Consider the following 16,663-nt stretch of genomic DNA (forward strand, 5'->3'; position numbering starts at 1 on the left):
TCAATCTGACCAATTATAACAAAACATTATGATACTAAAAATATTAATATTTATAAGCCAATGAGTTGAAATTTTATATTAGAATAACAAATGTTTTTGTGAATTCAAAAATTGTGCTTCAGATCGGTGTGTGCTGTTTAACTTAAATGTTTATATGGCTATTACCCTTTTTTGAAAGAGAATGATCAATTTGAGGGATATCATATTTTTTGATTATGTGTAGTTCTACAAAACTTTTTTTTTTCATAAGACAACTATTTTATTTTAATTACTTTGTAACAAAAGCAACTAATTTCATCTTAAAATACAAATCAAAACCAATAAAATTTACATTTCTAAATATTTTAGGTTGAAACTGTTAGATCTTATACTAATAATGTAGAACTATACTTTTTATTTAATATACATTTTAAAAGCGTGAGTTATTGTCGACTTATTGCAGCTATAACTTTCATTTTTGAGCCAATGAAAAAATGTAAAATTGGACATAAAATATCAATTATTTTAAAAATGGCCTACTAAATTTTCTTGTAGCTCTCAAAATCGATAAATAGAGAATGAGGAACGATTTCGAATAAAAAATCCTACCTAATATACATAGATATATGTAGATTTATGAAGGAAGGATAAATATAATCTGATAGTTCAATCGAAATTATGAAATTTATAAATGTTCATAAAGGTTAAGAACTATTGGTTTGATATATAATAATAATCATCAGCATTAAAAAATTTTAACAAATATTTGATTTGCTAGGACATTGATTGCGAAAAGTACCAAAAATATATTGGTATAAATTCGAAATTATATATATATTCAGAGTTTTATATTCAATAAGCTACGTACCATTTATATTCTAACTAAAAGTATATACATTGATTATGAAATGACAAATTTTATTAAGGTTAGAGGCTCCCTTATAAATATAAAGGACTGTCTCAGAGAAAAAACAAACTTGAAGCATTAATAATGATTAAATTTGAAAAAATCTTAGTCATTCATTCTTACGACATTTTAATTTTGAGTTATTACACAATACTTTTAAAAATAAACAGTTTATTACTTGCTTCAAAGTATTTCATTCGTCACTTATAATTAGTCTTTCTATTAGAAGATATTATCTCATAGTATAAGGTAACCGTAGTGAAGCTGTAGATATAAATATCTAGAAATATTTAAGCAAATTAATAATTAAAAATACTACTAGGTAGAAATATAATCAGTGTTGCCAATTTAATTTATCATATGGGTTGCATTTAATGGAATTAGTCATAAAAATTAACGCAGATACAAATATTTGTCAGCTGTTGGTCATATAGTAAGTTAGTAATTAAGAACAGTTGTTTGGAATATTTGCTATTCTTTTTAATAAACAACCAACTGATCTTTCCTACTCTCTCTCTCTTCTTAGTATTAATATTATGAAACATCTTGCAGATTGCCCACATATGTAGCCTGTCATCACAAAAGCAAGTGATATTGGTATGGTATTTATTTTTCTTCAGAATCAAAAGTTAAAAGGGTGGATTCAGAGAGGTTGTAACTTTAATTAGTTATTGAGGAGTAATGGTGAAGTACTTGATTGACCTTGTGGATAAGAAAGTTGACGCAAAGCCAAAAAATGATCACGTGGTCTTTGTTTCACCAATTGGTTTATAGCTTTGTAATACATATATGTTCTTCATCATCCTCTTTTTACTTCTTGTGCAAGGTAGACAGAGACTCATTTAGAAATATATGTGGTTTTTAAACTCGGTTAAAGTCAAAGTATCAAATATGTGACTCGTTAACACAAAAAAATCCAGAAGGATTTTTCTTAAAATGGAGTGAGGAATATATTTGTATTTTTCGACAAATTTTCTTCAAAATCTTCTCACAATTTATTCACATTATCTTTTTAAAGGCCATCATAATTGCACTTAAAGGAGCATAAATTCAATTCACAACTAAAAAATTTGAAATTGATAAATTTTATTTGAAAAACCATATCAGTACTAATACCAATAAAATCTTAAATCAAATGAAGTTTTTGAGTTATCCTATTTTATTCCACAAATTTGAATACAAAGTCTATAGCATACTCAAATATGTCTATTATGAAATGTTAGCTGTATGTAAGGAGGGATTAAAAAATAAACTCAGATTTTTTTTTTCCTATTCTTGATTTTTGTTTGAGATTATTTTTATGTAGACAGATGTTGACGCATCAAATATATAAACTATAAGCATATTTGTACTACTTATAGTATTTTCTTCTCAGAGATGTAGTAGTACAGCCTGAAGTTGAATATCGCTCTGTCCAAGTCTAACAATCACAAATGCTAAAAGTAATTGATATCATATGCATTAAAGGATCCTTCGACAAGGACTTGTATGCTTAAAGACATTAATAATTGCATAAACAATTGAAAGGAATTGCCGTGGGTTAATGAGTATACGAAAGATGGTCAGTTAGTTGTTGTAATGGTGATAAAAATAAACATTCATTATTTGGTTGAAGAAATGGGATAGCGGTTAATATCTTACATATATATTCTGCGTTTATTTGGCACTAATTAACGGTTTTATTTAATGTGCTGGCGATTGTTACTGTTTATGTACATAGATATATTCTCAGGATTAATATTATCAAATGTATATATGTATACGTATAGTCGTACAAATGTATATATATTTTGAAGGCATATCAAATTCCTTAAGGATAAAAAAACATGACTTGTAATTAATCAAAAAAAACAATAAAAAAAAACACACACAACAACATTTTGAACTTCATTACTAATTATTAATAGATGGCTTCCATTCAAATATTATTTGTATAACTAAGTACAATATTGTGTTGAATATGTTAACATATTTTTTTGAATAATTATTAAGAAACTATATTTGAAAATGTATATCAAGTCAGAAAGGAGCTTAAAATATTCTAATGATCTTATCACAAATTGACCACAATATAGAGTGTTTTTAAAAGGATTCTTTTGAAAAAATTAAAGTCGAGATTTTGAACTATTAAATGAGATATTGTTACACTTTCTTGATTTTTTCTTCTTGTAGCTATGAGTTTCTAAACAAAAACACTTATTTTCAAGTTTAAACAAAGATAACTTGAGTTTTAAACATGAATAATTTTTTAACTCTAGGCTTTGAAATATATTCAAATAGTTTCTTCAACAACATAAGCTTAATAAACATTGAATCTTAAAAATAGACAAAATACCAGAAATTTTATAGCCTTTTTCTGAAAGATTTGTGGTTAATAGAGAAAACTAAAACCATATTTGGAATCGGGGGATAAAACACTCAATAAGTAAATTGCGTTCTTGTGACGTTTTTACTGTTGAACAGTTTATTTTTCTAATACGTTTTTTGTTTTTTAAGCTAATTACATCCATGGTTGTTGCTAAGATTATTTGTCGGGAATTTTCTTCTCATAATTTTCCTGTAGACATTCCTTTTTTCTGTTTTGTCTGTTTTCCTTTTTCAAAATTTTGATAAAAAAAGTGCGAAAAATCAATTTCAAGTATCTTTTTTAATAAATTTTTGAGTCAATTTTATCGAAGGACGTTTTTCTTTAGAAAATAATGTTACAATAACCTTTTCAGAAAATATTAAGTCTGATTACTTTTTTTTTTTTTTTTTTAAATAAGTCAATATTTTCAATTTTTAAATTCCAATGTGAAATGATTTTTTTTTAGAAATGACATTAATATATCAAATTTTCCCATTGTCATCCCATACTTTTAAAATTAAATAACCCATGAGGGGTATATCTTTGGGCAATGCCTACAATTACAAAAATCAGTCAAAGAATTTAAATCGATACAGTTTTGATGTGCATTTCAAATAGAGCCTTCGAGATCATATAAACTTATAAAAAAACCTTCTCATACAAATACAATTCCATTTTTATCTTTAAATCAATTTTTGATTATGTATTGCATTTAATTATACTGTATAATATTTATATAATATAAGTTCACTGTTTTAATAATAATTATTATTATAAGAAACCCATCGGTTTGTCACGTTCGCTGTTTTGTTAACAAATTTAGATTTCTGAGCAGAGTACATGGAAACCATATATAGAACAAATTCTTTTTTTCAATTTTTTATATTAAATCTATACAAGTTTGATATATATAAAGCTTGAAATTTGGAAAAAAATACCAATATGCATGCATATACATATAAGGTATTGTCAAAAGGACATTCTCATACTAGTAATGTAGTTTTTTTGTTTTCTGAGCTGAAGGTTATGACCAAATCAAAATATAAAAATAGGTATATTCGAATGTAATTATACATGCACAGATTTAGTACTAAAGGTGTGTGTGTGTGGGAGGGTGCCACCCTCTTTATAGAGTATTGGAGTCAAATGGGATGTCAGTTAGAATTTTTGGATTATTTAAAAAAAATAGAAATCCATCCCTTTTGAAAAAAAATAGTTTAATATGGAGAACTTCTTCAAAAAAAGTTATTAAAAAATAGACTAATTTAAAAAAACCTCATTCAATTAAAAATGAACCAAATTATTTATTAATAAAGACCTTTAATTATCTTTAGGAAAATTGAAAGTCTAAAAAAATGAGCTGTGAGGTGGATTTTTTTTTAAATATTCAAAAACCCTCAAAGAAATTCCTAGCACCGCCCCTATATTTGGATAATGCGGTACTGATTTTTTTTCCTTTTTTTATTATAGAAATATAGGTATAGACGACAGTATCATATATTTATGAGAACCATTAATTTTTGACTATTATAATAAGGAAGTTTGCAATCTGAGTGCATAAAAAGTTAGCAATATGCATTCAGTATCCATTTAAAGGGAAAGGGACAAAGTCCTAGACTTTGAGCTATAATCAGGGTCTTGAATATTTCACACGGTGGACTATAAATATAGCAGGTGAGGAAAGTTCCTTTACTACAACTCCAAGTTGAGTCTTTGCTCTCAAGTACAAGTCCTAAAATATTTTCATCAATTTCAATATACGGGGATCAAGTGTCTTCAAAATATTTTTCTACAAAAACAACACAAAATATACATTTTTTAACTTTTTTATTGAAAATCAAAACTATGACGAGCATATAAGTATAGAGTAGCCATTCATTCGATATAATCACCGTTGGCATTAATAACGGCCTCAATACGACCTCTGAACCGGTCGCATGCTCTTCTCACCATCTCATTGTCCATGTTGCCGAATACCTCCTTGATGGAGTCCATCAGGCTGTCCTTGATGCTATGGGGATGTCTGTTGGCATGTCTCTCGACATAGCCCCAGACAAAATAGTACAAAGGATTAAGGTCGGGAGAGTTAGGAGGCCACAAATCATTGGTTACGACGTCACAACAGTTCTCGGTTAACCACTGCATGGAGATTTTGGACACATGGCAGGGTGCTGAGTCCTGTTGCCACACCCAGGGCCTGTCTCCGGCCACCCCTTGGATCCAGAGCAGAACCACCTTCTCCATAACATCCAGGTAGACCTCTGTATTGACCTTTAAACCCGTTTCAAACATGGGGGGAGGCATAACATGACCTTCACTGCTGACCACCCCGAACACCATGCCCGTTGCAGGGAACTAGGTCTTCATTACCTTCCTCACATGGCTGGTGCAGGTGGCTATCCACCTGTTGTTCTGCTTGTTGACCTTCTGATCTAGACAGAAATTATTTTCATCAGAGAAAAACCACAGCATCCCGGGCTGCTTTGGGTGCTTGAGCTTGTTGAGCAATTTTGTTGACTTCATCAGCCTGTTGTCCTTTGCCTTCTGGGTCAAGATCTGACCCACCTGCATCTTGTAGCTCCTGCAACTTAAATCCTCAGATACTCAGTCCCTTATTGTTTTCTCATGGTATCCCAGATCCCTCGCCATGGCCTTCATGGACCTGGTAGGGTCATCCTCAACCATCTTATTCACCTTGTCGACAAAGTCGGTGTCCCTGACCTTCCTGTCGGCGCCCTCCTCCTTGGGTGCCCTCTTTATGGTGGCATCAACATCCAAGGTGTCCTCTAGCTTCTTACAGATATGCTGAACAGTCCGTAAATTCACTCCTAAGGTTGAAGCAATCCTTGAATTTGAGATTTCACATCCATTTTTAAGCAATGCCATGACTACGGCGGACCTCGAAAGCTCCTCGTACCACTTATAGCTCTTTATCTCCTCATATGATGACGGCATGATGCTAACTGAACTACGTTTCGTCAGCTGACGAGAATAGCTTTCCTATTTGGTAACCGGTTTTTTATTTGATAATGTCGTCTTCAAGTTATCAAGGTTTAAAGTAGGCGACAATCTGATCCCCGCTCCCTGTAGTTCCTTGAATACTTTTATTGAGTCCAGTTCGAGTCTTGAGTTTTCTTTTGAGCTCATTTAAAGTCCATGATTAGAGATTATGGACTCAAGTCCAAGTATAGTCTCTACTCCAAGTTCTTGCAAAATGAATAATCGTATTTAACTTTTACATTGAACACGGAATGTTTGTAGCATAACATCCCATCATAAATTCTAAATATATATATATATATATATATATTTCAAACGATTTATGACTAAATCGATAGGACATCACTTTTAAGCAAAGCAAACACCGTTGTATGTCATTGGAGAAATATATGCTATACTTATGTACAGTCACGCCATAAACTATTTGAATATGTATTAGTACCTGCTTAACTTCCCACGTAAATTATTTAAATGGAAGAATCGAATATCTTGATAGTGAGTCTAGGCCACACACCGCAAACGTATAGTATTAAAGTTATTATTTCAAGAAAAAATAGCTCATAAAAAATTACGACAATGATATCGTTTTTTTCACTTGAATTAAATTATAATCTACGCCAATTTATGAGAATCATTAAATCCTTGAGATGAATATGTAATAAAAATGCTCTGCTCTTATTTAATGAGGTGTAAGAATTATAAATATTATACGTAAATCGTACACACATTATTGGATAGAGGAAGCAGCTTTGTAGTAAAGGACTGGTTTGGAATGAATTAGTGTTTGAATTTTGGTCTGAAAATCATAGAAGTTCGATCTGGACCAGTATCAATGAAAAGTTCGATATGGATCGGTCCTACAAAAAATCGTTCTGAATCGATATAATTAAAAATTCGGTTTAAACAGATTCCACAGATGAATTGTTGATGCCCTTGTGTGTGTTTCAAAATTATGAACATGGACCTACATTATACGAAGTTAAATATGTTGCATAAAAATCATTTCTTTACAGCTCATAAATGAGAATTGGCTCATAGGTTGAGACTTAAAAAATTTGTAGGGATTAAATTTAATTCTACAGTCTGAGATAGCGATTTTGGACCAAAATAACGGGTTGAAACTGTATAAAAAAACCACTTAAGACCGAACTGAAAAAAAGCTCGGTCTCAACACAAGTATGTATGCCTCAAACTATCCAATTGAAATACATATTTTGTGCGTACGTATTTATATTAAAAATATGAACAATTATCCTGTTATAAGCTCTGAACCTTGAACAAATTATGTTGTTGATTATATTCGATAGTCCTTGATCCCTCAATAAATACAAAATAATGATGTATATATAAGATAAAATAACAATGATATGATTAGGCATGCCATGAATTAAGATGTATAACTTTTGTATTTAAAAAAATGGTTTAATTTTTGAAGTTTACAAAAATACTTTGGATAAACAAAGCTCATTTCTTTAAAAAAAATAAAGAAGTTTTAGAATATATATCCCTGGATAACACAAATTTATCAGCACAACTTTCACAAGATTATTTAAAAACATATTTAGTTTTAGATAAAAGAAGACTACAATTGTGGGTTGTCAAAACGAAAACAAGCGAGAATGATTTTACCCAAAATTGAAGGTGGATTACATGTGTATTATTCAACAAATTATTTTAAAATTTTAACAACAATTTATTCATATTAACCCTTTAGATGTGCCAGAAGTTGCACTTAAACTATCCCAGATTGATCTTTACAATAAAAGGAAGATAAGATGAGACATTCTATTTGAAAGGCCATATCCAGGACAATATAGGTCTATTAAATAAAAGTTTTACTTATATCTAAAATTCTTGGGTATCTTAACCCCCAAGTTTGAATACAAAACCTATCATTACAACATTTAAACATAACCTGTTTACATTTATGAATTAAAAAAATAAATCAGGATTTTCTCCTTTTCTTGATTTTTGTTCAAGATTGTTTTTATGTTGAAATACCACATATTTACGATTAAAACAATTATAGTAAGATAATTCGAAATAAAATACATACTACATACATCAATCAATATTTTTATAAAACATTATAGGGGAAACCGGGGACCATTGCTACAGACCCTTTAACCTCTGATTTCTGAACCTTAAGTTCTGATACTGCTTTTCCCTCTCTTCCCTCCACCATCACTTCAGACTATTTGTTGGTGACGGATTTTAATTTTCTTTCTGAAAAGAAGTTTCAAATCTTATTTCTATGAAAATAAATTTTTCTTTTTGTTTGCTTTATGGAAAATTAAATTTTCTTTCTTAATTTGACATAATTTGGAGTATCATAAAATATTCATCGCAGGGGATTGGCATTGACTGTGCCTCGTCATTTTGCCGTTATATTTTAGCCTCAGATAACTTTTGCCGCATGAACCATTCGTTGCTTGCTTATGTTTTTAGATTATATCTTCAAATTTTACCTTTAGTCTTAATGGTTGTATTTTAACTATATATCTGGAGAAGAAAGAAAAAGGAGCTGTCATGCAACAGACCAGGAATAATGTTTCTAAGAACGAAAGAGTAACGAGCCACATATATAGGATCAAAAGTATATTTAAAAATTACTTATGACTAGTGGCACCTTACTTATAGATATCCTCTTACTGGAGGCTTGAAGAAATGTAAGAAACTCCATTGAGAAATAAAAAGAAAGAAATGTGTAACAGTAAATACTAATGATAAAGTTCGAACCAATAATATAAAAAAAAAAAAATAATATGAGACAAATAAGTCATGCAGCAAAATATCAAATTTGCAAACATGTAAGCGACAAAATTTTTGGGGTCAAAATGTTCATAACAAAATTACATTGAACTGCATTGACATCATGGCGCCTTCTCCCACTCCACCACTATAATTTATGTGGTTTGATTGCTTTTTATCTTCTAAATCATATTATGTAGATATTCATATTTATCTGCCTCAATGACCTATTCCAATTCTTTATTATCAAGGCTATAACTGCATTTATTATATGGTACTGCCTTGCACTCGTATAATATGTAGATTTATATATCTCATCAAATTATTATTATGGTCAATACCAAGAGGAGTTGTTCGATGCACATTATTATAAAGATATTTTTTAATGAGGAACTATACAATATACATAAATTTTAAAATCTTCTTGTCATTTTATATAAAAGGAATAAAATAATAGAAAGTAGTGCACAAAAACCAGAGTTCTCTTTAAAATACTCAAAATGTTGTCTTTGTTTTGTCATTTGCAAATTATTATACGACTTTGAATAACTTTGAAGAGTAAAACGGCTCAAATTACGAAAATTGGCATGAGTTATTGATGATTTTCTTATGTGAATTTTTCCTCTTTTTAATCCCTTATTGTTATCCATGAGACAATGCTCATTAATGCCTTGAAAGAAAGCATCTCGAATTTGTGGATTATAGGTTGTCCGATACCTTCTTTGACGAAGAATAGAGTACAATTTAAGACTCTGTGAGGGACTACATAATGAAGAGGACTTTGATTGATCATGATACATTGACAATAAAGAGCAATTGAGTTGATTCAAGGCAATGTTATGTATATTTCGTATTCGGCAGTCATCTATAAGTGTATATTTTTCATTAGAGTCATATGATGTTGAGGAACCATTAGGGTCTGAAAATAGAGAGTAAAGCAGATTAAAATACTGGACAACTAGTGGACTCTGTTTCTGGTTTTATTTTTGGACCTTTATAAAATATAAATATATACATTTCTAAAATGTTTCTACAAATTTACTTTATGATTCTACCGAAAACGATTTTTTTAATATTTATTACGTGACTTTGGTCATAGAAACAGACACATAGGATGTATGTTTGCAATTTAAAGAATCAAGTACTTACTTCGTATCTTATAATTCACATTTATATTTTGCATAAATCTTATGAAAGAGAGTCATAAAACTTTTTACGATTACTAATGAGTACACACCTATACTCATTCGATACTAACTGACATTTACAATCAGGCAAGCTGCTACCTACCAATCCAAATGAATAAATCATCCTTTTCTTGAACAGGAATCACATTTCCATCATCAATATACAAATATAGTCCCTTATTGGCTTTCCTAGGATTGTTCAAATCGATTATTCGTCCGTCAATATTGTTTGATAAAGAGAGTCGCATATTGAGTACAAATACAGCTTTGATATAAGCACCTAGATCAATTGTCCAACAATATCCACTCAAATCGTATCCCTCTAGTAGCACATACATTGAACAACATTCCATGCCGTTTAATTTAATATCGTCATTGAGTTGACAACTCAACAACACATCTTCACAAGAGGGTGCAAGTGAAGTCAGGAGTGTCTGGAGTGTATCACCATCATCAAACAATAAAGTTTGATATTTTTCGCTTAGGTCTCTTAAAAGTGACGTTTGGTTCAAGAGACCCGGTTCAGAATAAAAAGGGGAAATAGCAATAAGTAAAAAGGATGAAAGGTCTCGTGATATGTTTTGAGATAACGCACGTTGAGTCGAGAGGGGGTTTCGAATGCAGAGTTTCAAAGTTGAGTTATGTGAGCCATTTGATGAGCTTAAGATATTATCAATGTGTAGAAGAATTAGGGAAACTATGATAATTAGTAGAATTAGGAAGTAAGTGCGACGCCTATAGAATAAGAAGTTGGTTCGATAAATTGACCAGAGATTTATGCGTTCTCTTCCTTGATCTATAAGAAAAAGAAATGTGTATATATGTGTAGGGTTTTCGGATTGGAAGTAAAACTTTGTCAAAACATAAAATAAATAAATATATTTTTAGAGCGTTTTCACTAACGTCACGAATTACATCATAATTGAAGGTGACACCATATTGAGGGCTCAATGTAAAAAGTACAAATTGCCAAATAATTATAAATAAATTTCATCAAAAGCCTTAATTATAATACACGACTTAACACCTGTATTGAATACTACTTGATTCCAAAGAAAGATAGTCAAATTTAAATTATATCAAATTAAGGAATAATGAAAATTCTTATAAAAAGGTTAAATTCCACAATTTTTCTTTTTGATCGATTAGGGGCGAGAAAAGTAGAATAATTAGAGAAAAAATATCTTTGAAAATGTACATGCTAATTTATTGTTTATATTATGTAAATAAGATTATATCCTGCTAGTATAGCCTATTTTTAACATACGAGTATATTTGGGTCCCATGATACGCGTAGTTTGGGAATGGGCGTTGTTTAATTATATTCGTTTGTAAGCAAAGTGACAGAGAGTGGCGCTATCTTGTGGAAGAATATATAACTCCCTGCATGATAATATTATTTAATAACAATAACATATTCATGTCCAAATTCTTCTAAGGATACATCACTTTTTAAACAATAAGCTACTTGTGAATAATATATACATATTTAGCTTGCAAGCTATACTAAACGTTAGAAATATTCTTCAGATATTAGTAGAGAAAAGTGTTGTCACACACAATATCATATAGTAATATTTTTGTAGCGGTTTCTGTACCAAAATTAGTTTTGGTCTTTCGATATTTTTCAAGTATGTTTCAACTAAAAATAGTAAACAAAAATACTGTTAAGGTAATTCACATGCACTTACAGAAGCGTCCGCAAGATTTTTGTTTAGAGCGGATACAGGCTCAGAAATTTGATAACGTTATACAAGACAATTTTTATTATTTTACTTTTTTCTATAAAGTACGATTATGTAGCTCAGATATTTAAGGAGTTATGTCATCGCCAGAAAGTTTGTTTATTACATATTAGTGCTGCAAGAACCAGTTTCAATATCAATTTAGTTCAGTTTCGCTTAAAATGTGTCAGTATTCCAGTACCACTACAAATAATACATGTAAACCGAATAATACAAGTAGAAATTGTTCACAGCTGAATAAAAGCTATTTCAAGTTCAACCAATCAACGTTCAGAACACTAATAAGATGAATAGAATTAGAAATATTCACAGCTAACAAAAAATACGTATGATATTACTATTATGTTAGTGAAATAAGTCGAGTTAGAAGGAATAAAAAAAGACTTCAAAACAAACTTTATAGATCGATAAATGATGTAATTATCTGTTACTGTAATTTAAGTAATGGCAAGGTTTCGTTATTGATCGGAAAATCATATAATATTTGTATGCAATTCCTATACATAAAGCAGGCGCATCAATAATTGAAAGTATGAATGTATTTATATAATATGACTATTGGTTATCATAATGAGTATATATTTAATCTGTTTTATACCAACCATTATGTACTTACGTTTAATACAGATTGCCTCGTTAAGTCTATGAATTGACGAAATATATTAATAATGAATAGTAGTTTGTTCATTGAAGTAATGACAAATTTGTTTGATATGATTACCCAATCAAGCAACATCAAGTTAATTCTTTAAAAATATTTTTGTATAATTGAACTAGGAAATCATTGAATACCTATATTAGAGTATGTAAAATATAAATTGAGTGTATGCATAAAATTAAAAGCCTGTTTGAAGAATAAGTATAGAGAGAAAGTTGCTCTAAATAGAAATTGTACTGTACAATGCCACTTTGTACATACGTATTGATATTATGTTTTAAGCAAAAAAAAAAATAATAATCCGGAATTCTTTCAACGTTTTCATGATGACATGCTAAAACTTTATTTCACTTAAATCAAATTTCACAATGTATTTTGTTGTCAGTTGTAGATTTTTCCGCGAACCTTAATTGGTTAGAGTAATATTAGTTTTTGTTAAGTTGTTAACAAATAATTGACTAATATTTTCATAGTAGCGAAGAATGGTCTGATTAACAACAGATTTTGGTCTTTTTTCCTGTGTTTTTTTATAAAAAGGTTGGAAGACATAATCGAGGTTAAAACGGGTCTCCCTTATCAGTGTTCTGAACTTTGATTGGTTGAATTAGCTTTTGTATAGCTCGAAACAATTTTTAACAATGATTAAGTAATTATTCCTTAAGTGGGGAAAATTTGCTGCCCCAACACATTGTTTTTGAAAGTCGGGAGGCCAATAACTATATTTAAAAGGAAATAATATTTTATTTGGTGTTATATGATCAATTAAAAAAAAAGTTGTTGCCAACTATTATCAAATGATTTTGTACCTTTTTGGTTTCTTTTTAGGAGAAAGGTTGCAAAAAACAACAAAGTTACCGATGATGTATAAAATAATTTGCATATCCCTAGAAAATACTCATTATTATGGGTTAAAAAAATATGACAATAGAAGATCGTGCTCGTTATGTAATTGCAACCTGGGCAGTGTTCTTTATTTTTCCAAGCAGTTATCATTATTCCTTGAAGAAAGAACATCTAAGTATGAAGCAATAACTAGTTTGTGAAAGACAGAAAGTAACAATAAGGGTTTGTTCTGGAGTTATAAGTGTAAATCCTTGTTGGATTCCCATTAGAATTGAAGACCAACATAGCTGTAATTCTGGCCTATATCATTGCTATATACAGAGTGTGATTTGTGTTTATTACCTTCCTCTCATAGATATTCGCAGCGAATATAATGCTAAGCTTCTCTACTCTACAAGTTTATTCAAATTGTAGAGGTGACCTTTTTAATTTTTTTTTTAACATACCGGAATGTCATATTATTTGAATCTATACTTATAATTTTATTACTCAATCTATTCTCATTATTGATAGATTTACAACTTTTAAAATGTTGTAAGCATGAAAATGCATCCTCCATTTCCTTGTATCCACATCCATAAAAATTATTATATGATATGAATGCACTGACTGATGGGTCAATAGTACAATATAATATTTTCTAAATTACTTTCGAGGTCATTCACATTAATTAAACTATTTCGATCGTTTTTTCCCCTCCATAAATTACTATAACTAGTTCATTTTAGACACATAAATTTAATATATATATACAATATTTGTTTTCTACTTGCATCTTGGACCTTACATGTTTCGTAAGATTAGCAAAAACTTTTCCTCTTTATAATTTTTAAAATGTTTTTGAGATAATTAGTAACACATTTACATTGTACGTATCATTACGTAGGAGATATGATCAAAAAGCAACCGTTATTTCTAATTTCTAATTAAATTCTCAAATCAATAATTTTATAATATTGGTAAGCATCTCCAAAATGTTTGCATTGTTAGTTTTTTTAATAGATAAAAATATTATATGTCTTTTTGAAGGCTCCGCAATTTTTTATTAATGAAAAAAAAAAAAAAAAAAAAATGGAAAGAAAAATCAATTTAGAGGAAAATTCTTTGAATTGTTTTGAAAGATTGTTTATTCTTCAAAATTTAGCATTTTGAAAAAATATCCCTATTTTAGAATAATTTTATTTAATTTACTTCCCAACAAATCCTCACACTTTACTTTCCATTTTTCCTAAGCACACTCACATGTAAATGCTCAATACTTAGATGTTCTCTCCTCAAGCATAGCAGCTTGGGAAAATAAAATAAAACATTGATCAGTTTGCCAACAACAAAAAACTAGCTCGCTAAAAAAGCTTTTGATTTATAAGTCTAAATATATGTACTCCACCTTTAACTTACTTTTTAATATGAGGCGATTAACTTTAGTGACACAAGCTTTTTCCTAAACCTCATCTTAAGTAACATTCATTATTTAATAAATGTAAGCCGGGTAAATACTCAATTACGGTTAACTATTATATTCCTTGATACTACTTGTAAGCATCTTTTTTTTTTTTTTTTGAGTAGGCAAACTGAACAATGTGTTTCCTTTTACTAAGCTGTTATCCTTAGTACTTAATTTCTGAGGAGTGAACTTCTTTTACTACCACATACAATTATATAAAAAACCGGATTGAACATTTGCATGTGCTAATAAAAGACTCAGAATAACCTTGTGGATTTGTCGCGGAGTCATAATTGTAAGTCCGTCTTGGACTCAGAGTAGAATTGAGGATCGACGTAGGAGTAATTTTTGCCTATGTCCTTACTTATTTCCTTCTAGACCTCTTTCCTCGTCATAGCTAGTTGTAGCTGATTTAATGAAATGTCATGGCAGTTAAGCTGCTCTCCTCCAAAACATTCTACAAATAGTCAGTGTTACCATCTTGATCTCCAGTTTATTGTTTTTAACATGCCCAAAATGCTAACGATAAAATATAAGGTTACATGCGCATAAATAAAAAAAACTTATGTGGAAGTGAGATAATCTCAAGTTTTTATAAATATCAAGGATTTTTATTATGAAGACAGATCTGTTTAGACTGAGTGTAGGAGGATTTTAGAATAATCATCTTTTAGTTGACAGCATTATGATAATAAAAGGGTGATTGAGTTTTTACACAACTTATCCTTTTTAATATGAGGCACTGAGCTTTGGCTACTCACCTTCACTGTTAAAAATGAATGGATTTCAACATACTCCATTTTATTAGTTAGAATAATGCCAGGTCTGCTTATACAAATATAATATATATGATTTAATTCAAGTCCCATTAATATGTAATTGGTACTCCACAGAATATGATATTAGATTCTCCATACCTATCTTTTGTCAAGTTATACTAAGCCATATAAATATATCATTTATTGGCAACACATAAATAATATAATATGTAGGTACAATTAGTTGTGGACCAATGGTTCTTAACTACAAGATAAACGACCAATTCTTTTACATATATAATAATTACAACAATTTGAAAACAAACTACGTCTTTATTTATTCACCATAGTTTAAAGACGACGGATTTCTACGCAGTGTAAAGGACTCAGTCACATTTCTTGAGGATTTTTCTCTCTCTCGACCATTCCCATCCATCTCTTCCTCCTCTCCTTTCTCAGAAAATGCACTTGGACCCCAAAGTGTGTGATACAATTGAAGATAAAAAAGCCTTGAACTTCGAGCTTCGTCCGTTGATTTATTATTTCTAAATAGAGACACCATGGCTATAAACAGCAACAATACATTCTTCCAACAAACACCAAATAGAACTGTCATATATATAAAAGTAGTTGGTGTAACAGTTCTTTGTTTATGGATACTGAGAACCCATAGGTCCATGACAAATCATAGACATAATATTTAATAATTATTGTCATGTCACAAAATTTGTGTTATGTTAATTCAAATTATTATGTTCTGAACCTAGATTTTCTCATTTTTACTTTTTTTTAAAAGGGGCAATTATAATTTACTATGCAGGAGTCAATGTCATGCATATTTTATCGGAAGTAAAGTTTATTAACTTTCCCATTTCAATCTATGTACATACATTGTATAAATGCAGTAGTATTACATATGTATGTAGGAGTCATAATTTATAAAACAAAGTGTTCCATGCTTGTATAGTTTATTTTGGTTAGATTTATAGTTGAAGAGGAATAAAATAGAATGGAATAAGTGTTATGATCTTGTTATAATTTATG

The 16,663-nt window shown here is 29.8% G+C and overlaps 1 protein-coding gene across 1 annotated transcript; it reads right to left on the minus strand.

Annotated features, from left to right (window-relative positions):
- Window positions 1–8,498: 8,498 nt before the first annotated feature.
- LOC139905391 (uncharacterized) lies at window positions 8,499–16,224 on the minus strand. Its single transcript, XM_071888500.1, has 3 exons — window positions 15,965–16,224; window positions 10,275–10,967; window positions 8,499–9,903 (listed from the first exon to the last, which is right to left on the minus strand). The coding sequence occupies exons 1-3, from the start codon at window positions 16,179–16,181 to the stop codon at window positions 9,398–9,400; spliced, it is 1,416 nt and encodes a 471-aa protein (XP_071744601.1). The 5' UTR covers window positions 16,182–16,224; the 3' UTR covers window positions 8,499–9,397.
- Window positions 16,225–16,663: the final 439 nt, after the last annotated feature.

Source organism: Lepeophtheirus salmonis, chromosome 5 (genome assembly GCF_016086655.4).
Source record: "Lepeophtheirus salmonis chromosome 5, UVic_Lsal_1.4, whole genome shotgun sequence".
NCBI classification, from domain to species: domain Eukaryota; kingdom Metazoa; phylum Arthropoda; class Copepoda; order Siphonostomatoida; family Caligidae; genus Lepeophtheirus; species Lepeophtheirus salmonis.

Bases quoted from the DNA above. Each gene is read 5' to 3' on its own strand.
- LOC139905391 (XM_071888500.1), bottom strand. From the start codon at position 16,181: ATGGTGTCTCTATTTAGAAATAATAAATCAACGGACGAAGCTCGAAGT. The intron at 10,968-15,964 runs GTGAATAAATAA...TTTTTCTTATAG, and splicing joins TCCGTCGTCTTTAAACTATG to ATCAAGGAAGAGAACGCATA. The intron at 9,904-10,274 runs GTAGGTAGCAGC...CTCTATTTTCAG, and splicing joins TGATTTATTCATTTGGATTG to ACCCTAATGGTTCCTCAACA.